This window comes from Notechis scutatus, chromosome 4 (assembly GCF_049901735.1).
Source record: "Notechis scutatus isolate UNSWTSFEM ecotype Mainland chromosome 4, rNotScu1.2, whole genome shotgun sequence".
Lineage (NCBI taxonomy): Eukaryota > Metazoa > Chordata > Lepidosauria > Squamata > Elapidae > Notechis > Notechis scutatus.
This window is the reverse complement of record NC_142012.1, coordinates 141740240-141765924: the sequence shown is the minus strand read 5'-3', so window position 1 is coordinate 141765924 and position 25685 is coordinate 141740240. Positions and strand designations below refer to the sequence as shown.

At 36.7% G+C, this 25685-nt stretch overlaps 1 protein-coding gene across 3 annotated transcripts; it reads right to left on the bottom strand.

The window, feature by feature from the left end:
- Positions 1–1364: 1364 nt before the first annotated feature.
- GYG1 (glycogenin 1) lies at positions 1365–25685 on the bottom strand. 3 transcript variants are annotated; one of them, XM_087965132.1, is made up of 8 exons: positions 25465–25630; positions 18719–18854; positions 14661–14835; positions 13766–13928; positions 7907–8033; positions 4037–4256; positions 2415–2465; positions 1365–2197 (listed from the first exon to the last, which is right to left on the bottom strand). In XM_087965132.1, the coding sequence occupies exons 1-8, from the start codon at positions 25469–25471 to the stop codon at positions 2012–2014; spliced, it is 1065 nt and encodes a 354-aa protein (XP_087821258.1). In that variant the 5' UTR covers positions 25472–25630; the 3' UTR covers positions 1365–2011. The 3 variants fall into 3 exon arrangements, with proteins under 3 accessions (XP_087821258.1, XP_087821259.1, XP_026520627.1); XM_087965133.1 differs by lacking the exon at positions 25465–25630 and adding an exon at positions 20684–20707; XM_026664842.2 differs by lacking the exon at positions 2415–2465 and having other exon boundaries at positions 25465–25685.

The window sequence follows — 25685 nt, the reverse complement described above, 5'->3', positions numbered from 1 at the left end:
TATAAGTCTAGATGCTATTGCTATCTCACTTAACTCATCTCTGGAATGCCCATTTTCATATGCTTGAAGACACCAATGTTTGCATCTCTAAAAAAAAAATTCCCCAAAATGAATAGCAAGGCACAATATTCTTTTAACCTTAACATCTGTGCAGGATACTTTCCCTCCAAAATAGTAAACTTAGTAAAACTTCAAAACAATGGTATGTGAGGGACCGTCTCTTGCTGGCCTCATCTCCCCGACCCATTAGAGCAGGGAGGCAGTGTTGCGAGTCTAGAGAGATACATCTGGCAGGATCTAGGAGAAGGGCCTTCTCTGGGTGACTCCTGGAACATTCCCGCACACATTAGACTGCCCCCCCCCCCACTCTAACACTCTTGGAAGGTGCTGAAGACGTTCTGTCAGCGGGCCTGGGGAACCTAGAGCAGGATGGAGTCCATTAAATAGTTTGTATGAATGTGTGTTGTTGGGTGTGTGTTATTTTACTAATTTATTTTTGTTTTCCATGGTTTTTATATCTGTGTAACCCACCTTGAATCACCATGTGTGAGCAGGCAGCAATATAAATTTTCTAAAATAAAATAAAACCCAGCAATTCCATCTTTAGTCAGCGTCTTTGATAGGACTAAACATACTCAGCTTTCATTGGATTGTACTTTTATTTTTAAAATGCTCTTCCCTTTCAAATACTTCAAAAAATTCCCAGAATTTATGCTGCTTATCTCTTAGAGGCAGGATACTTTGGCTATTGGAATTTGGAAAATAGAAAATAATTGGTAATTGGTTATATTATTCTTATAATGAAAATAAACAAATTTCACCTAATTTAGTAACTTGCCTTTGTTTTCCTCCAGCTTATAAGATAGGAAGGACAAGTTTCCCATCTAGAGGTTTACTATTGTTCTACTCATGCATCTTGCATGTACGATTGATGGAATACTATTCAATAATATCAATATTTCCTATTAAATCATCATTTTGTGGAGCAGAGGTTTTAGCCAATCAAAAGTATTGTTTAATCTTCTGTCAAGCATTCTAATTACTGAGGATAATAATTGACTGACGGTTGTCACTATGTTTTAAAGTTAACGTGGATACACTTAAAAAGTGTGTAGAACAGTCCATCCTGTAGAATCAGAACTTCTGACACCATCTTCTGACACCATCTTCTGCTCTTTTTATTTCCTTCCCATCTCCAAAGTGTCTTCCAGGTGAGCTTTCAATTAATGTATACATCTGTGGCCTTTAAATAGAACACACATCAATGGAAAGCAAACTTACACCAGATCAACTTTAAAGAAAATTCTCAGTTGTATTGATTTGAAAAGTGTGTTGACACAGATTACAAATGCTAAGTAAGAGACTTCAGAGGGTCACAGATTTTATTGCCACTTGATGGGTTGACAACTTTCAACAATGTTTTTATTTTGTACTTTGCCATTACAGTTCACAGATTTACTTGTCTCAGTCATACAGAGAACCTGAACAAAAGCATTTGCCATGCTGTAGTTTTGTGCATAGAAAACTGGTCAGAAATGGCTGGAACAGGCAAAAAGGTAACTTTACAGTTATCAAGTTGCATATACATATGCTAGTATTATAAGGCTCTTCTGTTATACCTGCCTGAATCTCTAGCCATTATTTCTTTGTAGCAAGCAGAACATATTGGTGTGCATGTGTGAAAGGAAGGAGAGGTAATGCACAGTCTTTTAGGTCTGAGTAGTATGTTTCAGGCCAATGCGGTATCCTTTTCTCAGGTTCTTTGCAGGCATATTCGTGAGTTTTTGAGCAAAAGAAAAAGATCTGACTGTTGGACACATGATTGGCACACGAATTCATACTTAAAACAGCTTTTGCTCAGTTCTTACCTGCAGTATTTCCAAAAGCCTTCAGTTCAGCACCGGCAACGCTTCTGGCAAACTTAACTGACCCTAGCTGACTTTTCTAGTTGCTACAGCTCTGAAACAAGTCCTTGTATTGCTGATATTTGGGGGAGCAAATACAAGTGCTTTTACTGGAGGTAGGTGTCAAGTTTTTTCTTGATGTTGTCAAAGCTGTCTGCTCCCATGTAGTCAGCCTGACCTTGCTCCCATTTTTCTTTACGTTCTTCTGAGGACATAGCTGGTGGTGATGGTGGTGAATGTGGCATTTCTGCTGCTGAAAGTGACAGGTGGGAGACTGCCTCTGTTACCTCTTCCTAAAAAGAAATGAAGGATAAGTGGGAGAAGCACAATTACACACTACAAAAAGGTATAAGCATAAAGTAACTAAGCAGAAAGTAAGAAAACCAATGAGATCCCATGCAAAGCAGCAAGCACCATTTATGCAATTTAAAGAGCTATGAATACATAAATAAAAAGAGAATCTGGGTCAATGAAATAGCAGACAGGTAGTTATGCTTAAGTTCTTCATACCTCTCTACAGAAGCCACAAGAGAAAGCCAGTGTATAGACCAAGCCCGACAGCTGCAAATAGTTCATTAGAAAGTTGAAATACAGACAACAGAAAGCATAGCTCAAGAATAGATCAGTATGTTTAGTCACAGGGCTAAGAATATAATTATTGTTTTCTGTATATCAAGCCCAAGTAATCAATATTGCATGATTAGTCTGAATGCAGAAGAAGGCAGAACCAAGTTATTTTAAATGACAAGATATGTAAAAACATCAGTAAAAAAACCCACAAATTTTGTAGGTGCACTATTGTAAAATTCTAACACAAATTTTAAGACAGTTGGCACAATACCACCCTTCATTCACCCTCAATTTATCAGAGACAGCAGTTCATAACAGAGAGGAGACATGCCCCTACAGGCATCTTCATGGTCTGTTTACTGAATGCAATTTACTAGAAATTTTCTCTTAAGACAAATAACTACGATGCCAAGCATAGTGCAGGATATGAAACCCTGAGAGGCCTAAGTGCATATTCCAATCTGAATCAACATTTAATGAGAATTAATAGAACTCTGTCGTTTAAAGTTCTTTAAAAATGCAAGAGTTAAATGGTGCCTGCTGGAATTTAACAGTGCTCTAGGATATGCTTAATCTGTGAAAAAATGTAGATGAATCATGAATGTTTCAAGGAAATTCTTCAAACCAGCTGCATAGATTTACAAAGTATGCAAAGCCATTGTTAAAAAAATATCAAACTTTCAGATTCCTTGTAGACTTCTTCAAAGTTCTGTCGGGTGGGGTAGTTAGAATGATGGGAAAGATGGTAGTGGGAAGTGCAGAATACCACTGGTATTGATGAGTCTGAACTTGCACAAAATGTTTGACCCTATTTTAATGTATATACTTCCTGTCCTGAAGTGCCTTGAAAATTCATTTGGCATTCTTTTCTTCATATTGTAGCACTGAAATGTGGTATATGCTACATTTATAATGGAAGATACAATCTTACATGGATGGATGATCAAGATAGGAAAAATATCTTTCTGTCTGCATTATTTCTTTGCTCTATAACATTTCCTATGAGATCTGGAAGAAATAGCAGATTTTAGGGGCACGTCGGCAGCGTTTCAAAGAAGTCATTGTTAACTATATTTAGGATGATAGTGAAGCATGATTTGACTGATTCAGGAGATAAGGGAGTTGTAAATTTATTTAAGAGATTTCTTTTCCCTTGAACACTGACCTCTGAAATCTATAACCTCCATTCCTGCTCAAACTTTCTCTGTGGTAGGATAAAGACTTCTTATGTTCCCATTCTCCAAACACTTGTTTTAACAATCCGGTTAGTAAAGCCATAAATCCAGGGCTGTCCATGTTTGTTTTGGCTACCCCATAGCTCCTTAAGAAAAGTCTAGAACTATTATTTGGTCATCTAATAAGAAGCATACCAATGTGCTGCATTTATGGGGAGCAGACAAAATGTTGCAAACTTATGACTAGTCAGCTCTCTAGCTAATGCACAGTTGCAAGCTGTTTTTGTAGCAAACATGCTAGCTTCAAATGAACTCAATTCCAAGCCAAAAAAGAAATATTTTCTACATCCCACATTAAAGTAGAGAATGTCCATTAATGAGACATACCGCCTTTACACCAGTAGCTGTATCTTTGATTACACCATGCTGCTGTAATAATGGTAAGATATTTGTGACAAAAGTGTCCCACCACATATTGAGGAACTCTGGATGAATCATTGTGGGATCTTGAGTGTCTTCTTTGACACTTTTTGCTTTGGAGTCATACGTATAATTCCATGGTTTCACTCTGCCCAGAAAGTGCACAACTTTAGCATTCATCCCAAACCTGTCAAAAGAAGAGGTCACTTTTATATGTAGGTAAAGTCATAACACCTTAATATAGGAGTGCATGGATATAGCTTGAAAGAATAATTGCTTAATAATTGTTTAAAGTTAAATACAATTAAGCTCAATATTTCGTATGGATCTGAATTCTTATGTCTATCAGAAAAACACCTTTACTGGCTTTATCACAGCCAGACCTGGTGATGATGCACAAGGACTGCAGGGAAGTAATTAAAATCAGTTTACATCAATTTGCAGAATTAATTCAACTTGTTTCTTGTCAGTGAACAGCAAGAAGCTACAAACTGAAGATCACTGAAGTTCATCCCTGAGAAGTGATCAGAAATTCCATCCTGGTATCAATAGTTTTAATATTGTGAATTATACATCCATACATCCATACAATAGTACTGTATATAGTTATAGTTATATAGCTATATAACTAACATATTAACTAACGTATTTTTACTACCAATACCTACCAACTATCAGACTTTAGACATTGCCCTTTCCTCATTTATTTGTATTATAGAAAATTTTAAAATACTAGGATATCAGCAAATCTTAGTAAAGTATGTAACTAAGCACATAATCATGAGTTCGTTTATTAATTTGATAGACAGCATAATAGAACAAGGAGTGTTTGAAACTGAACATGAAAGAAAACCAGTTCTACAAGATGTCTTAAATATTGTATGTGAAACAAGTTGACTTGCTGTGTTATTTAATAATAATAATTCTAAGCATTGTTCATTCACTATCTGTTCAACATTCTCCATCTTTTTTCCTGAGTAAAACATCCCCCTAAATAAGCTATTTTAATCTCTTTGGTATTGTATGAACATATTTTTTTTAAAAAAAATTGAGTTCACGCCTATTTCTGTTAAATACATTTTCTATATTTAAAAAGCATTCAATGTGACCATAACAAAATTTAAGGTTACTCCAGGAACTATTGCATTTGGCACAGTTGATTATCCTGTTCTAATCGCATGCTAGTATCAAGCATAGCATGCTTAAAATTTGGGTAGGATTGAGAAGGAATCTGGTCAGATTTTCATTTTTTAAAACTATGTTATACCTATTTATGAGCTAATATTTTATTTGTACTTTGTTCCCTACTTCAAAGTGGAAAAAACTCCTGCTATAATATTTCAGCAATCATGGCCAGAATGCCACAAGAATGGAACTGAAGGACTCCATGTAGCGTAAACCTGAATGTAGGATTCTTTATAATATACTTCATGTTATAAGAGGAGCTGCTTGCAATCACAATTACATCACAATTCCATTCACCAAGCCAGATACTCTTTCCACCAACCACTGAGTACAATGTATTCATTCCAGTTTGCATGAAGATCCCAAAATAAGGGCACTAATTTTAACCTAACAGTATCTCATGACATTTGAATCATAAGACACAATTGAACCTTAATGAAAACGGTGCTTACGTCAGCTGCTCTATTAAATTCATGATCATTCAATGTTGCCTAGAGACTTGTTCCTACAACTGCACACTTGCTTCTGGATCTTCCAAGGGCAAAATTTAAAGAGATTTATTTGGCTTTTCCTGAGAGGTAAGATAACTTAATGCCAGCAATTAACAGCAGTTTAATACGAAACATGAGTACTTCAGAAATGAACATGCTACCAAGGTAGGCTATATGAGGGGAAAAAGTAAGACATTGCCATAATCTCAATTTTGTGGCACCAAGAGCACCCTGAGATTGCGCCATTGAAATCCAAAGATTAAAAAAAAAACTTTTTTAAAAGTTTCAGCTAAAACGTGGGACAAAAATAGGAGTGATAAAGCCTTTGACCTTTGATCTTAAGGACTCCTTTTCATAAGTGAAATGAATATAGAAGCAAACTTCTCTCCTTAAATGGGCATATACATTGTGGGTTTCCTGACTTTATAAAACTATCTTCTTCTTAACCTTTTAAGATATCCCAGGGACTGTCTGGTTTTTTTCATTTTTTCAATAAATTGATAAAATCCATCAACTCCAGAAGATCCACTGACACCTATCTTTCATCAGCAGCAGCAAAGAAAGAGATCCTGATGCCTTCATAATTCAGATGCATTGCTCTATAATGGCCAATTTTAGCAGATACATGCTGGGCTTTCATTAGTACTGTCCAGTCTATCAACTCTTCAGGCAAGGGAAGATGGGGAATTCTAGGAAAACCTTCCTAAATATCTACTCTTTCAGGACATCTTATACATCAGAACACTTGAAATTCACTAAATCTTTTTCAGCACTCTGAACCTCAACTCAGAGCTCTTATGTCCATTGTACTTCTGAAAGGTATCGTTATTTTCAGTTTTATTCTTTGTCTTTTTAGGGTAGATCATCTTTCACAATCTCAGCTGGTACTTCTAGAACAACTCACAATAACAAAGAATGAAGCAACTTTCCACTACAATATTCTCTTTCTATCAGTCACCTAATTGTGCCTTCGGCTACTCACATAACAGACAGATTAAATGTCACTAACTCATCCACAGAACTATTCTTTCTTCCAGGATGCTACTGCGAGATAATTCCACTTTTTTATTTCAGCCTAGCATGCTTTCTTGATTTTCTTCTGCTCAATTACATAAACATTTGCTGAGGCCAATGTTCTAAAGTCAGTCTTGATTTTGTATTTGTGGAAGACATCTTGCCTATATTCTCCCAGCTTTTTAGAGCTGTAGAAAACATAGGTTCATTCTTTACGTGGCCATCATGCTTTTGTCTTTTACAATATAGGATAGTTTTCCTTAGATAAACAGTTATTTCTTGTCTTCCAATGACCTTTTAAAGGGTGTGGTCTTGCCTTTCAGCATTTTATAATAGTCAGATTGAGTTTTGTAATTTATGTATTTATTCAATTTCTATAGCCGCCCATCTCAGACGAGTGACTCTGGGCAGCAAACAAATTTATTAGTCAATTTATTGGCTAACCAGCCATGTTGTTTTATGATCTACATTTACTACAGAAGCACTCTTCTTCTGGGACTCTGCCTTACTGAAGTTGTGCTAGACAACCACATAGACTCAGTCCTTCATCTTTTCACAGCATTACAGATAGTTATGACTATTGGAAACACCATCCTCCTTGATTATCTTCTGAAAATCAGGTCTTCCTCCAGCTTAAAAGTTTGCTAGTCTTTCTTATGTGAATCACTCAGAATACAATAAAGAGCTGATTTCTCATCTGTAAGTGCAGTTCTTTGAAAGTCACCTGTGAATTCATATAACTTCAGTGGGGTTCTGTGCAGTGGCATTAATTCATAGATAACCACTCAAAGAACTGTAGTGATATTCTTTTAAATTTTGCTGGCTTATTCTGCTGAGATCAAACAAAGAAGTGATAACATAACATTAGAGTGATTCTAATGTAACCATCTAATTCCCATTATTCATATTGGGGAAAAAAACTAAGGTTGGATAACGTGTATTACCTATTATAAGACATACTATAAACAAGTCAATTGTTTTACTCTCATTTAAGCGGTGGGGATCCTTGCCTTGCCATCAAGAGCAAGTAGCATAATTCCTCTTACACTGTTTGAATCTGGAAGCAGTAGAGACACAGAATGAATATTAAATCATGCATATTTAATAGTTCAGCCTACTCTGTCTGCGTGCATAATCATCTACTTACGCTTTAAATGCTGGGAGGTAGGAATAAATAGAAATACTGCTTAAGTTATAAATAAAGGGGAGATGCTTGCTAATATCTGTAGTTGCCCAACTGCTGAAGAAAGTGTTCAACAAACCCTGGTCCCCACCTGAGGGAGGGAAAGAGAGAGAGAGAGAGAGAGAGAAAGGTGAGTCAAAGAAAAAGCAATGGTTTAAAAAGCCATTAAAAATCAGTTTCAAATATTGACATACCATACATAAAATGAATTCAAAAGATCAGAAATGTGTGTATCTCATCTGCAGTATTAGTTTGGTAGTTTTGTTGAACAAAATTTTGAACAAGTTTATTAATACAATTTAAAATCCTGTTTGGTAATGAACGAGGCAGCTTTCCAAACATTCATGATTGATTAATTGAACTGAAGATGGACCATCTAATTATTTCGGAAGTATGAATCTGTTTTCATGCCAAATAGTTTTTGCTGGTGGAAATCAGTTTAAAAATTGCTTTACGATGTGATGTGTCTACCTATTTTCTCAAATAAAATATATTACTTTTAAAAACCTGCTTAGTTCTAAAAATGGAACCATTAGAAGCTATGAATATGCCCAATAGTTATGTAAATGATTAAAACTGAGACTTTCTGAGGAGTGATTTTTGTCTTTATTGACCACACTATTTATCAGTTGTTTTTCTCAATGAAGGACATGATCATCCCTGCACTGACTTCTTCTGCAAGCATCCATGACTCATCATGAATTAATATTTAAGGCTTTTAAGTTCTTGGCATCTTATCCAGAACACTAGCTTCAGGGAGCCCAGATGGGGTTGCATATATCAATCTACATTCTTTCAATTATTTTGTAAGGCGACAGACATCAAGTAAATCATTCAGGCCAAGGAAATGTTTATGTTGCTTAGTTCAGTTTAGGAAACAGAATAGTGAGCAACAGAGTGACAACATTTTAGAAGCAGCTGAGCTGCTTGGATTGATCTACAAAAAATAAGAGTGGGGACTTTTCACTTAAATACTTTGCAAAGTTATTTATTCAATAAGGATTAAAGACTGCTATTTATACAGGCACATCAAAACTTAGTAGATGGTAAGTTTTGGTTGGCTCTACCAGAGAGTCAAGATCAAATATTATTCGCATATGAAAGCTGGTACACTTGATTTATATAATATCTATCTTTAAAATAAAGAGTTATCTTATTCACTTTACAAATCAGAGTAAGATTAGGAATATTCTTTCCTAAGCATGCAGCTGGAACACAACAGCAGCTCTGAGTGCATCTGAAGCTATTTGTAATTTCAAGTTTGGCAATTCCAGTTGCTGTACCAATTTAAGATTCAGGGCATATTGAACATAGAATGGAAAAAACCCAAACACTTAATGAATTTCTAAAAAAACAGCATCTCTGTTTCAATTTCCCACAGCAAAAAGAGTTGTTGTCTGAAATTTGTTTATGGTTATTGCCAAAACATACCCCTTGATAATATTTTTAAGTGAAATCCAATATGCTTGCATTCTGGGATAAATGTCAAAATAAACTTAGGAAATAGTCAAGGAAGGTAATATTGAGATAATATAATCAGAGGGAATACAAAACTTCTATTTGTGTTTTGCTTCAGACAGGAACCATGCTATCTTAATTGTTAATGTAAGCCATCTAGTATCTTTGCCAGTTTAACTAGTGCCAATACTCATTAATTAAGTCATATGAAAAAGCCAAGAGTAATTTAGGACTTAACTTTTAAATGACAAAAAAGAAGCTCAAAAGTAGATTCCTAAATAACTCTTGCTATTTCATAGGGGGACTTTGTTTTCCATTTTGCACTGCATGTTAAAAGAGGCACAAATAAATCTACTGAAAAGTAACAAAATTTAGGCAACCAAGACAGCTTCTTTGGAAATTTGGAAGTTAGTTTCTGCCAACTAACACAAGCAACTCCTAAAATTAGAAAGCAGCAGGTTTAGTTCACATGAATGAAGCTTTAGAATGTGGCTGTTCTTATGTGGGGAGGGGAGAATTTTCCCATGATAAACTGTCTGCAGTAATGTAACCTAATTTTCACGCATATTTTAGCAGAGGGAACACAACAGTACAAGTGTGAATAATACCAAAAATATGCCCATTCATTATACATCTATGCAATGTTTTCACCTCCTTTTACAATTCAATATAGTTCTTCTAAAAAGCATCTTCCACATAATTTTCAGCACAAACATAAAGACACTTCACTCAGAAGGCAATTTCAAATTAGGAGCAATTATAGCCAAGCAAGTAATAAAGAGAGATCCTGTTCTACAGAGATAACAAGACTTTGTCTCATGGACCATTTATATAACATTTCCAAAATACAGAAAAATACACAGGGTCAGAAATCCAGTATAATAGAGTTGGAATTGACCTTGGAGGTCTTCTAGCACAACCCTTTGCTCAAGTAGCAAAGCCTATACTATTTCAGACAAATGGAATATCTTCTTAATAACCTCCAGTGTTGGAGTATCCACAACATCTGGAGATAACCAGTTCCACTTATTAATTGTACTGTCAGGAAATTTCTGCTTAGTCCTAGGTTAGTTGTCTTTATTAGTTTCCATCTATTGCTTTTTGTTCTGCCTTCAGGTGTTTTGCAGAATAGGTTGAGCCCCTTCTTCGTGGCAGCTCCTCAAATATTTGAAAACTGCTAGTCCTTCTTTTCACTAGACCAGGCATACCTGATTCCTGTAACTGTTTTTCGTATTTTTTAGCCTCCAGTTCCCTAATCATCTTTGTTGCTCTTCTCTGCACTCTTTCTAGAGTCTCAACATCTTTTTTATATTATAGTGACCAAAACTGGATGCAATATTCCAAGGATGGCCTTACCAAGGCATTATAAAGTGATTCATGTGATCTTGATTTTGACCCTCAATGCAGCGTAGGACTGTGTGGCTTTTTTCGCAGCTGCAGCACACTGCTGACTCATATTTAAGTGATTGTCCACCAGGACACCAAGATCCTGCTTGCAGTTACTGTTATTGAGCCAGATACCACCTATTCTATACCTGTGCATTTGGTTTTTCTTGCCTAAATGTGGAACCTTACTTTTTTATCATTGAATTTCATTGTTCAAGACTGTTCAGATCCTTCTGTATCTTGAGCCTATCTTATTGAGTGTTGGCTATTCCGGGAAGGCTTAGTGTCATCTGCATATTTGATGAGTTTCCTTTCTTTCTGCTCATCTAGATAATTGATGGAGATATTGAAGGGCGTAAGGCAGAGCCTTGGGTTACCCCACTGTATACTTCGTGTAGATAAAAGTTCCATTAAGGATTACATGTTGAGTGCAATTGGTCAGCCAGTTATGAAGCCATCTATGGTGGTGCTGCCTAACTCATATTTTTCTATCTTATCAAGAAATAGATTGTGGTCTATTCTATCAAATGCTTTACTGAAGCCCAAGTAAATTATATCTACAGCATTTTACTGGTCCACTAATTTTGTTACATTGTCAAAAATACAGTAAGATTTGTCTGGCATGATCTGTTTTTGACAAACCCATATTGGCTTTTAGTTATGTTTGCCTCTAGGTGTTCACAGATTCGTTGTTTGATTATCCTTTTCAGAATATTCCTAGGTACTGATGTCAGGCTGATAGGTTTGTAGATTCCTGGATCTATTATTTTTTCTTTTTTTGAAGAAGGGAACTACATCAGCCTGTCTTTGCACTGAAAAATGTCTGTTTTTAGATTTTTTTATCCTGCTTTTATTATAGTTATTAAATAATTCAATGTAGCTAACATATCTAATATTCCTTCCTCCTCCTATTTTCCCCACAAGACCACCCTGTGGGGGTAGTTGAGCTGACAGTGAATGATTGGCCCAAAGTAACTTAGCTGGCTTTCATGCCTAATACAGGAATAGAACCCAGACTCTTGTTGATTTCTAGCCTGGTGCCTTAACCACCAGACCAAACTGGATTTTATTCAATTATTAACTGTTTTTTTCCAATTATTAATCAATTATTATTAACTTATATTTTATTATAAATATTATAATTTTACTATGTTTATGACTTCTTATTCAGAAAAATAGCATTTATTAAATTAATTTGCCACTATTCTCGTCTATAGGCAACTGCCGGTAGCATACAACAGAGAAACAGTTTCATAATTCTCTGCAAAGAGAATCAAGCTAAGTGTCCCTTGAGTCAATATTGTACAAATTAACTTCCTGCAATCTCTACCTACTACAGCCCCAAACAACGTGGTTTGGAGTGATGTGAGTTATAATAGAAAGACTACTGTAGCTTTTTTCATGTTTCTTGCTTTCTGTATGTAAAAGATTGTGGCCTAATTGTAGAAATGAAAAGCCCCAGAAAATCAGTCTCCTTCAGGCAGAGGATTATTGAAACAATAGAGAAACAGACCAAAATATTACAGTATATTCTCATTTTCTATCTGCAATGATTTTCTTCTAGATTCTAGCTGGCCATGCTCTTCTTTTTGGCAACAGTAGCTGCAAAGGATCAAGTGAAGTATTGTTGCATAAGTGAGTCTTTTCTAGTAAGCCAGGCCAATCTTCACTGGAATTAAAAGGGGGGGGTGGAGAGAAACTGTCTTTTAAAAACCCACATTTTTTATTTTTGTTGCTTTTAACCATTTCAGCAACTGTTATGACACTCTTGGAAGTTTCAAAGCCTTTGCTTTCAGTTGTAAATATGCCAACCTGCTCTGGCAAAAATGATAAGTGGCCCTCTTTCCTTGAGTGCTGGACATCTGTACTTGAAAGGACTGACATGATAAAACCACACCAAGTGCATTTACAGCAATTGTCAAACGAGCAACTTGCCCTGCCTGTTCCATTCAGGCATTTTTCTAATCTAGAAAGAATGATGGGAGATATTCTTTTGAAAGGAGCCTCGCACGGAAAACAGAAACCTGTTCTTTGCAAAAAATGTTTCAAATTCAAAATGTCTTAAGTCTGAAATGCCTTAGTTTGACTCCAATCCTGTTCCAACCATTTTGGAAGTTTTCAGAAATAAAATTAAGGTTGTTTGAAATTGGAATCACTTCAGGACTACTTGGAACATTTCTGGAAAGTGGGGACAACCACTGGAGCTGTAGCATACAGCTTAGCTACTTTTTTATTCTTAAGTGTAGGATATACTTATATAATTGATGGGCTTAAGGTACCAGAAATCAGATTCTGAGGTGATATGGGCTTAGGTTAAACAGATCAAATAACATGGAGATGCAGCCAAAAGCTCCCCTTTGCAGGATTGTGTTCAAGCAGTAGCTAGAAGCAAAGGGGTTTCTACACCGATGTGGGAACCAGTCTTGATGACTTAAATGGCCTCTTCAAACTCTGATGCTAGGAATATTCTCATCAGGTCTTCCTTTAAGAAAGATCAGTATCATTGATGTCATTGCCAAATGGATGTCGTGGTTCATTATGCATTTATCTAACCATGTTATTATGGCTTGAAAGATAACACTGGTCTTGTTCTGTTACCTATATACTGTCTGGACAGCACAGGTCTGTTGTTTTTCTAGAAGAAGCAGAACACACTGCCCTATTCTATATGCCATTAGGTAATGACTCTTGGTCTGTTGAAAGACAATCTATTGCAATTCTTATTGTAATCATATACACCCAAATGATTTACTGACAGATTACCCACTTCCTTTTTACTCCACTTTTAGGAAATCTTATTAATGTTTCATACATTCAGGTCCATTGAAATAAAACCCCACCTACTGAAAGCTTCAGCAGTACTCTGTTCTACAAGCATTACACATTTGCTATAGATTTGTTTTGAATAATATGATTTAACATATACCCAGCCTTCAAATAAAAGATTTCCCCATCAACCAGATAAAATGAGATAGGTACCATCAAAGCTGCCTTTCTCTGTGCCAAGTTGCAACAGTTGATTGAATGTTTCAATGGAAGGCCTATAAACAAAAACTCCTGAATTGAAACAGTCAGGCCAGCCTGGATCTGGAGCTGCTGAAAGTTCTTCTCTTTCAAAAAGTTCATCAATGTTTGACAAGACCTAGTGGGGAAGAAATGGTTTGCAAGTACAAGTGTATTATTCACCAGCAAAAGGAATGGTAATTTCCTCTAAGATACATTGTTATTACATTGTTTAGATCTACTTATGTTGATACGAGTTTTTCTGGAAGCAACGTTAATTGAATGCATTTCAATTCACAATTCATGCCCCATTTTAAAGTTGTGAAGAATCCTGTCTATATGGCAAAGATAAGAGACTAGGCATTCTAGTTAATGTGTATATTTCTATATCTAGCACTATCCCAGAATTCTGGTGCAGTCTGACTTTTTCTTTAAATTACTGCCTATTTATCAACAGGGCAATAAGATGCACAGAAAAGTAGATGCTTTTATGCACTGGATTAAGCCATTATTTGCTGTAGCGAAGTATGCAGTTTCTACATATCTCTATTTATTTAGCGTATGACATAGAGTAAATGGATAATAAATTATATATGGAACACATAATACTATGGTACATATATGATGGAAATATGTAGTCAATTTTGTAAGGTCTGAAGAATTCAACATTTTATATATAAGCCATGGATTATTCTTTACAATACTTTGGTTCATGAGAATGGAATAAGTATTCTATATATTAATAGTACATATGTCTGAAGTGGTGCAAATCAAAAGCATCTAATTGACTCTCTATGTGGCATATAAATTACTATTTTCTAACATGAACTGAACACAACTGAAAAGATTATTAGCATCAAGAAAGACATACCATTGTGTCTGCATCCATAAACACACACTTTGAATACTGTGTTAGTTCCCAGCAGTGGAGTTTTGTCAAAGTAACACCAAGTTCAGGCCTTTTCAATAGTGCAAGATGGGCTGAATCACCACTGTCCAAAACATTCACCAGCTTCACTTCATCAAAGACCTTTTCTAAGACTGTCCTATTGAAAGGAATGGTCATGGTTTACATCAATACTCAATGCCACTCACTTATCCAATAACTGTCTACACTATCCCTAGAACCTGTGAGAAAGCAGACTCCTATATCGTATTTCCGTAAAAGCCTATAGGAATTTGCTTGAAATAGATTCTCCTGACAGCAACTATTTATCCTCTGTAGTATGTTTCAAACTTAAAGTGTACAGGAATGCAGATTTGAGATAATGCATTTGAAAGGTGGTGGATTAGTACTACTGACAGGCTCTCAGAGCTACACAAACAGATGGGTCAAAAAGACCTACACTCTTGATAAGTCAACTGGCTATTTTAAACTAAAGAATTATGGAGCTTTTAGCATTTATGGAATGACTTCTGGGCAGTAGCCAAGAATATACCAGGGTTGCAAACATACCCACAGGAAATTGATAAGGTTTGAAAACTCACAAAATTATTAACAATAACTAATCATTGATAATGATTCAGCATCTGCAAAAATAGAAATGGGGTATGCTGAAAAAAAGAAAACAAAATTCAGATAAACTGAGTTCTAGAATAGAGATGCAATCACAAAGCAGGAGCAGGAACAGGAAACAGTGGTGGCAGCTCTAAATTCTACCAACAAAATTTATCTTATTTTGAAATTTCTAGTTAGCTGAGTTTACACTAAAACAAGAATAATAGTGTTTTTGAAGTTTTAAATTTAAAATATTGAATTCTAAATCACCTTTTAAAATTTAGGGGTCTAAAAAACTCTCACAATGTAATAGTATGATGTACAGGGATCTTTTATATACTACTGCTCTCTTCTCTGTTAATCAATACAAAAGCAGAAGTCAGGGCAAAAGGCAATACTGAAGTACTTCCTCTCTACCAGTTTTACCCTAAATTCTAGGAAGATTCACAGTTGTGCAGGGAGGAGCTAGAAGACTTAATGTCACTTCCCTACAGATTATTGCTGCTTCCTTTCTAGCTAGCTAGATGACTTTTGTCCAATTGCCCATGAAACATATGTAATATATGTAACATATGTAAGATACTTAATTATTAAAATTCTGGCATAATTTTTGCCTTTAAAGATTCTCCTGGAATTGAAGGTATTTCTACCACAGATATTTATTTAGACTGGGAGAGAAGAGTAAGTTCCTTGTAAAAGTTCCACTTACGTAAAACTTTAAACAAATTTAAACATTCTGCCCTCCATCAAGAAGAGATATCTTGCAGAGCATTTGATACAACTGCTAAAGATTTAGCACAGCAAGCCACAAACCTCACTATGCAAATATTTGAGTAAGCTTGAAAATGTAGTCAAGTTTCTCATATACTTTAGCAAGACATTTAGAATTCAGGCTACAAGTTAAATTAGCCTTAAATTGGGAAATAACTATGACTAATTAAATTTGCAAACACACTAGCAACTACCTTAGTTGTCCATAAATAGACTTGTCTTTTTTGTTTATACTAAGAGTAAGGAATCTAATGTCTCATCTTTATAAATATCCCCAGTTGCTAAAATCTTGGTCCTGCATTATTTTCAACATCCATTCTTATGAAGCAAAAGTCTTTCAATTATATTCAGGGACATTGGCAAACCCCAATGTCAGCATACAGATTGTTGCATAGAATCAACTTGTCTGCTCTTCCTCCAGCACAATACCCCTTCTCTTTATCCAAAAGTCTCTAGACCAGGGGTCACCAACCTTTTGGACCTCAGGGACCGCCAAACTCATAATTTTAGATACCAGGGATCACTAACTGGTTCTGCGTGGCCTAATTTGTGGGTGTGGCTTGGTGGTCATGTGACTGGCTGGCCATGGCTTGTATGTAAATATTATAAATATTTATATAAATATAGAATTTTTTTATTAAAAAAGAGCAACTTTTACCCAAAATCAGGCAAAGCAGGCAGGCAGATTGAATTGCTCACAGAATCATAGATTCATTCATAAATCTATCTATCTGCCATTGGCTAGTTCAGTCTGTCACATAAAATTTGCTTGCAAGCAAACTCACAAAATTAACTCACAGCACACCATGTATGTAAATATTAATTTATTTTTATAAAAGAGCAACTTTTACCCAAAATCATGCAAAGCAGGCAGATTGAGTTGCTCACAGAATCATTCAGTGATCTATCTGTCTGCCATCAGTTAGCTCAGTTGCTGTGGGTCTGCACTGAATTTGCCTGCAAGCAAACCTTCAGTCGTAAGGGAGGTTCGGCTGTGCTTAAAAGCAGAGCCGAAGATCTAAAGACAAGCTAGAAAGCAAGAAATCCAACCATTTCCTGCTTCCTAGCTAATCAAAATCTCCCCGCACAGCAGAACAGATGATGGTCAGAAAAAGAAAAAAATAGAAATTTAGCAGGCAAGTTTGCCAGGTAAGGAGTGAGTGAGCGGGGAGAGTTCCCGTAGGCCACGTGGGCGGCGCAGCCTTGTGTTTCTGCGCAGCCTGGATTAATTGCTTTGAGGTGGTGCTCTGGGGGTGAGATTTCTCTGCGGCCAACCAAAAAATTTTCACGGCCCACTAGTGGGCCGCAGCCCACCAGTTGGCGACCACTGCTCTAGACAACCCTAAAGGCAAAGAGCCTTCAATGGCAATTTCTAATTAATGTAGAAATTAAGAGCCCAAAGAAAAAAAGCTGTAAATATTAATTCTCTACTTGAGGATGATTAAATAATAGTTCCAGGCAGGTTCAGGTTTATTACTTTACAATAAAATTTCAATGGGAACTGTAAGACACTGCTTGTTCCAGTAAATGATAAAGAAAGTACATGAGAAAGAAAAGATTATTTCAACTGTGCAATAACTATTCACATTATTTCTACATATGATTTATCTGAACAAAAGATGGCCTAGCTATGCTCTTAAGGGAAATTTCACCCAGCTGCATTTATTTATTTATTTTTATAATAAATTTTATTAAGTTTTCAAATTTTAAAAACATAAAACTTTATACATTGTTATCAACATCAAGACATCTTTTGCATCTCCTCACATTTTTCAGTATATATATTTACTTATTCCTTTATCATTACATCTTACTCTTGCTATAAATCAATATCTTTTATCTTTACATATCAATCTTCTCCATGGTATATTTACATATTTACATATTCCCTAATTCTTTTCCTAATTGCCATTTTTTTAAATTTCTAAACCACTCATACCAGGCATCCCAGGCCCTATAATAAATTGAATCTTCTCTGTCTTTTATTTTCATCGTTAGCCTGTCCATCTCTATACAATCTATTATAATTTTTATAACCATGCCTTCTCCTTCCAGAGTTGTGCGTACAAGATCCTTGCAGCTGTTAATATATGTAACATGATATATCTATCTGTTTTATTGCATTTTTGTGTTATTATACCTAATAAAAAAGTTTCTGGATTTAGTTCAATTTTCTGATTCGTGATTTCTTCTATCCATTGTCTAATTGTATCCCAATATTTTTTCACTTCCTGGCATGTCCACCAGGTATGAAAATAAGTGCCTTTTTCTTTTCCACATTTCCAACAATTTGGGTCTGAGTTAAACATTTTTGCCAGTCTAGCGGGGGGAAGGTGCCATCTGTAGAACATTTTGTATTGATTTTCCTTGTATGCTGTGGATGTAATTAGTTTATAATTTAATCCCCACATTCTCTCCCAATTTTCCAGGTCTATATTATGGCCAACATTTTTCACCCATACCACCATCGTCTCTTTGACCACCTCCTCTTCCATTTTAAAATCTAGTAGAAAGTTATATATTCTTGAGATCATTTTCTTTTCCATTTCTTGTAGAATTTTATCTAATTGATGCATTTATTTTTAACTAAACTCCCACCTGATCTTCGGGTGCATTTTTTTCACTGGGGCTGGATGACCACAGTGCATCAGGCAACTTACCTCATTGCATCAGATACATGGGGAGTGATCAACACTGTCAACTTCCTTGTCGTTCTATAATTCCGTAGCGATGATCCAAGGACAAGTGCTCCTTTTACATAGGAATCATTTGTGGCTAGTGTCACAAAAGACTGGTCTTAAGGAAAAGAGACAAACATATCATTAATATGGGAAAGACCTATAGTACATTCTTAGGACCCATCACTCAGTTTTATTCTGGCAGTAGTTTCAGAAAAATAGAATTTACTTTTTAGGTTAAAAAGAATTACTGTACTTATATAAGTAATCCTTGACTTACAATTACAACTGGGACTGGAATTTCAACACCCTGCTGTCATAAGTAGAATCAGACACAATTTTATGACAATTTTTACAGTGGTTAAATAAATCACCTCAGACATTAAGTAAATCACATGGTTAATTAATATAGCCATTAAGTGAATCCAGCCCCCCACTGGCAAAAAAAGGTTGAAAATTGTGATCACATGACCGTAGCATGCTACAACCAGTTGTGAACATGAGCTAGTTGCCAAGTGCCCAAATTGTGGTCACATGACTGCAGGGGTGGTTAAGTTACTTTTTCTGAGGCCATCTTCGAATGCTTGTTAGTCGTAAGTCGAGGACTACCTATATATCCAAACAGCACGAGTCACCTGATTGCAAGATAGGTAGTTATATAAATATTACAAATAAATAAAACATTTTTTGAGATCACAAAATTAAATATTGCCTTTCTATCGGCTTCCAAGAATCCTTTGGCAGATCAGTTTAGGAATATACTAGATTAGAGAAGATGAAGGTGACCTGACATTCTGCCACCCTCTTTTGGCTTTGGCAATACAGCTGGGGCTGATAATTACTGCTACACTAGACCAAATAAAGCATTAATAAACATTCATTCATCTGCAATATTTAACTATTATTAATTTGTGTGTTGCAGGTCTCATCTATTAGAGAAGTACTTCTAGTCAGACCAAGAAAAATAGCCTTCTGTATGGAATGTTATTATCTCAAAAGATAATAACACCCCCCCCCCACCATACTTTTCTGGAAGGCCTTGAAGACATGGTTCTGTCAGCGGACCTGGGAATCCCCGGTTGATGGAGAGTCAATCAAGTGGCTGGTTTGATTGCTGCCATATAGAGTGGAGTGGGGTGGGGTACTATACTATACTGTACTGTTCTGTACTGTGGATTTTTAATATAATTTTAAAAAATAAAAGAAATAAAAACTCATGCACATCTACAATTTCCTAGCCAATAGTGTTCGAATGTGCATATTGAAAAGTTCTTCCTACAAGGTAGGACCAAACATCATCCACTGGTAGTAATTTAATCCTAACAAAGAACACTTTTATTTTCTTTCCTGTCTTACCTGTAACAATGGACTAATGTAGGGTAAACAAAAAAAAAACCTGAACAAAAAACATTCAAAGGAACATGCTTGCCACATGTTAGTAGATACCATATGCCTTTTTGTGCTGTTGCAAGGTTATATTTTTGTGGAGATGAAACGATCAAACTTCATATTATTTGGAAATAGGAAACTTCTGTGTCAGTGAAATTATTAGGAAATCTGTTTAGCAATTCAAATTGTGCAAGATACACTGGCTTCACAAGTTTAAACTATATATACCAAAATGAATTTCTAATTAAATGCACTGTTCCCTACTTTTTGCATAGGATTCAACTTAGTGGGTTATAGTAGAAATAGCTCAGATCTTCCCACCCATGTAGTATTAAATTCATTAATTTCTCCCCACGGAACACATTATCTAAAAGTTTACAGGCAAGTTAGAGCAGACCAGCCTAGTCTACATTATGCCCTCCTTAGGCAATGCCCACATGTTTATATGTATCCAATTTTGCAATGGAATATCAAACTGTGTGGGTCCTGAGATGTCTATTGTAAGCAGGCTGATAAATTCAGTAGTGTATTTTAATTCCTTATGCATAAAATCATTACTTGAATATATTTATACAACTGCCATGCCCATCCAATTGTAGTGGTTGGGTGCCCAGGAATGGGTTTGGAGTGTAAATATTTTTTCCCATTGTAAGCTTCCATAATCAATTGCTATGTTGGCAGAAAATATCTGAAGATGATGCAACAATGGTAAGGGAAAAAATACTTGTTACATGTCTCAGTAATAAATCCTCATTGTGAACAACTAATCTATTTGAGACAAACCCTTACAGACCATAGCCATCTACTTGGTAAGCAAGTCATATTACATATGGAAATGTATTATTATTAAGAGCAATGAAGGCATCCTAAGTTGGAGATATTTCTGCTCTGTCAGTATGGCAAGTAGCAACTGAAATATAGATGAGATGAGAAACTCAAACTAGCTGATTCAGTGTTATCATTAGTTGCATACCAAAGTCTTATCCTTTCAATCTGAAAACCTAGCTAGAATTTGTGTTTAAATCAGAGTCTGTACAATGGCTAATGTTCTTTCTAACTGATGAAAGTTAAAGTGTGATCAACTGGAACTTATAAGCCTGTAATTATCATTTAGGAAGGAATGAACAGCCAGTCTGATACAATGGTTAAAGTGTTGGCCTAGAAACTAGGAAGCTCTGAGTTCTACTCCTACCTTAGGCATGAAAGCTGACTCTGTGACTTTGGGCCAATCACTCTTTCTCAGCACAACCTACCTCAAAGTGGTGTTGTTGTTGTTGTTGCGAGGAAAATAGGAGGAAGAAATATTATATGTGTTTGCTGCCTTGTGTTATTTATAAATTAATAAAGGTGAGATAAAACTCAAATAAATACATGTTATTTGTTCCTTACTAAACTAAATATTAATTCCAAATTGGTAATGTTTAGTGTTCAATTTTTTTAATTGTTCAAGATCAATGCTGCTCAAGAACTTCATGCAATTGTATAAATGTTTATAAAATGATTTTGTAGCATCAATCAATCTTTTATTTTGGTCAAGGACCAATATAAAAACAAGAACAAAAGCAAAGACTCCAGAAACAATCTAACAACATTACCATACAGAAAATATTGCTTTTTATTAATATCTATGACAATTTTATAAACATACGATACTGTATAAAGATGGTTGTTATACTAATACCAAAATAGCTAAATCAGTATTACTCTGCAGGATGAGTATGTATTATGGATTATATCTGATTATGTTGAAATAACAAACCAATACAGCAGTGCAATACAACTCGGATCGCTAATATATTTTTGAAGAAACAAAATGCACATTTTATGAAATTTGCTGACATACATTGGGTGTTCAATTGCTTATATGGATTTATCAGCATACACAAGTTCACAACAAGTTCACAACAGGAAATAATAAAAAAAATCTGATATAATCCAGCATCTAGCAAGATCTTATATTTCTGAATATATACTAAACCTGATGTACTATCAGACAATTTAGTATTGAGGATTATTGTATACATAATTACTGTACATATAATCCAACATATTTTTCCAATTTAATGTTTCTAAAGCTGCTTTATTCCCAAGGGATTTTTCCCCCCAAAGGTCATTAGTAAAATCAGTTTCTTCTTTGAGAAGATGTGATATGTGTGGGTTAAGGCAAACGTATCAATATAAACATAAGAATATTACCCAAGGGTGTTCATTGCTTACATCACTTTATTGTAACACCACAATAACAGGTTTTAAGTTCAATTTTCATTTATTGCTATAAACCCACAGATTTTGGAAAGTTCAAGAGAAAACATAATTTAGCTTAACTCAAGGCTATCTAACATTGGCCATTAGTCACTTGTGTCTTTTACCACTAGTTGTCAGGCCCAAGCACAAAGATGACACAGTGAAATCCAAACTAGTCCAATAGTTTATTTGCTTACATCTAATAGACAGCATCTCACCAGGCTAAAGTTATAATCGTAGGACATAATAGATACATCCTAAGACATTCTATGGTGTGGCTACTTTTAATTTCTTCCTCCTTCCCAAAACCTCCTAGACTGGTCAGACTCTTATTTTGGCTTCTCATTGGAATTTCCTGCCTCCTCCTTGGGAAACTGTAGTGCTCCTGCTGAGATCCATCTCATCTCCCTAATTCCTTTTCTAGTTGCACTTTCTATCATACTAACCTCCAGAGAGGCAAACAATAGCCATGTACATTGTCTCAAGACATCTTTTTCAGCACTTGGCTGACCTTGTCTGGAAAGCAATATCAGACTTGATTAGTATTTGGATGGAAGACCACTGGGTAATTTTATGCCTGTAGGTATCAAAACACAACCTGCGAGAAAGCAATGTCAAGCTGACTATATTAGGAAATCTATGAAAAGCCATGAAATCATCAGAAGCTCAAGGTATTGTTTTTTAATAAAGCACCCTTAAGATTATGCTGCAATTTATAAAATGAACAAGTGCTTCAAAAATGTTTAATCCCTGACACCTGGAGTTAAATTGATTGGGCAGCAATAATGAAAAGACCATTGCATTTTTTTTTTTTACAAAGTCTGCTTTCCAAAGCACACAACAGAAGATCAGATAGACCAGTGGTGGCTAACCTTTTTGGGCTCCTGTGCCGAAAATTGCACATGCGCTCAAGCACCCAGAAGGCAATGTTAACGGGGCCCCCCATGCATGCACGTGAGATCCCCCCGCGTGCCCACGCATCTCTGCACATGCGTGTGCATCTCTTGCGCACCCCTGTGCATGCACGCCATATACCCAACAATCAACTGTCAAGTGGGCGGTGCGCGTGGATGTGCAGTGGGGCTCTTCCAGGCGACCTCTCACTTGCCAGCTGAAGTGGCTCTGCGTTCCACTTCTGGCACATGTGCCATAGGTTCGCCATCACGGAGATAGACTATATCCTGACTCAGCACAAGACAGCACACATGCCTGAAACCAAGTCATATAATTTATGCATAGAAGCATTCCAGAGTTGAATTGGTTTATGGCCGGGAGATGTTAGGGTTGATATTAAGAATGGATGAATGCAAAAGGCAAGGCCTCATTCATGCAAATAAAATAAAACAAGAAATTCCTAGGCCTTCACTTAGTGAATGCTTATGATAGTGATTAGATAGGTAAGAATCTTAACAGCTTGTATTGGTCAATAGGCTAAAATCCCAAGGTAGAGCTACCTGTGGCAAAACAAAGGTACATGGAAACATTTAGCACACTATGTGAGATACTAAAGTTATACCTATCCAAGGTTATAATTGTGTTCAAGATAGCAGAGTGAATAAAGGCTAAACTTTTGCAGAACAATCACAAGAAAAAAAACAATCACAAGAAAAAGAACCGAGTAAGTATTCCTCAAGTCTTTGGGAATATGTTATTATTCTCATCTATGTGTAGCTGGCATTATGGTTATATGGAAGAAAGTTCTGATTGAATAGTTAATTTTCAATAGTAGATTCCTACTTCCCACTCAGTTGTTCAGGCTCCTCAGCAACCCACTTGTGCATTAACTTGAAAGTGAACAAGCCACAGGCTTAAATGTGTATTATTAAGAATTCACCACTGTTCTGTGGTGAGGTTCCCAACATGTTTCAGCCATAGGTATATTTTACATTTTGAAAACACGTTCAGGCTCCAGGCTCCCTCAAATTGGTATTGTACTACATTGTGAGAGTGAGTGTGTTAAAGTATCAAATTTAAAAATTAATATTCAGATTATGTCCCCATGGAATTGACAGAATGTTCCTTATTACTTCTACTCACCATTGCCATTTCTGGGGAGCAGGTGGATAGCCACCAAATTTATTTTTTTGAAAAAGTTTATGCAGCCGATTTTTATAGTCCAGAGATGTTCTGGAGCTCTCTGCTTTGCAATGCTTCATCTTGCTTTATAATTAGAAGAAAAATTATGAAAATGAAGAGAGAAGAAAGGGCCTGATGGCATTAAGGAGAGTGTCTCTGGCCACACTGGCATGGTGGAGCTTCACACCATGGTCCCCACTAGAATAGGAGACTACAAAACAGTGGTTGCAGTATCTGCAGACCTAGATAAGAAACACCGCTAACTGGGAAATTTTATCATAGAGCAGATTTATATGTTTCAAACACCTAATCCTGCTTAAATGGTGCCTCTTCTATCCAATTAAGTAGATTTTTTTTAAATCAGCCCAAAGAGAAAAGAGAGGGGGAAAAAACTGACACATCATGGACCAACCCCAGAGAATGGTCTATCTGTGCCCGAAGGATACTCCCCAGCGGTACAAACAAGGCTGCCGCTTGAAGAGAAGGTACCCAAAGATACACGCATATGCGCGCAGCAATGCACGCATTTACAAGAGCTCTATTCCCCATTTGGTCGCCGGTGCCCGTCACCCGCACGTGCCCCTTCAGACCCCTAAAAGAAAGAGGGCGCACGCTGACTTGCACTCCTTGCACGCTACCTCCCGTGTGTGTGTGAGAAACAGGGCTCACGCGCCAGCCTAAAAATAGGACCCGCCATGCGTAAAACTGGGCAGCCCGAGGTCTCCCGAGGACGAGCGCTCCCGCCAGCCGCTTTCCTTTCCTTGTCCTTCGCCGGACCAGCAGTGCCGCGAACGAGGAAGTGCCGCAGCTGCTCCGGCTTGTCAGTCACTTGTGGCTGGAAGGTAGCGCCAGACCCGCGGCGACTGGGCGGAGAGGAAACTCTGGCGGATGTATGACCCGCTCCCCGCAACTGACGACGAAGCCGTCGCGAAATGGACGCGCCGCCGCCGCCGCCAGCCTCCTTCCGGGGGAGGAAAAACAAACAAACAAACAAACAAAAAAGCGTCACTCGGGCTTACCTGCCATGGTGCCGCTCTCAGTCCCGCAACCCACCTCGCCAACACCCCCCGCTCCAGACACTCGCACCCTTTCCGGAGCTCCACCTCTTTATATAGGGCAGGAGGAGCCGATGGGAAGGGGCGGAGCCTGCAAGAATGAGCCGAAAAGGGTATGCCTCCTCGGGGGGAGGTGGGGGGGGAGCGGGCAGGCTGCCTGCCTGCGGTGTTCTTCGGAAGGTTGC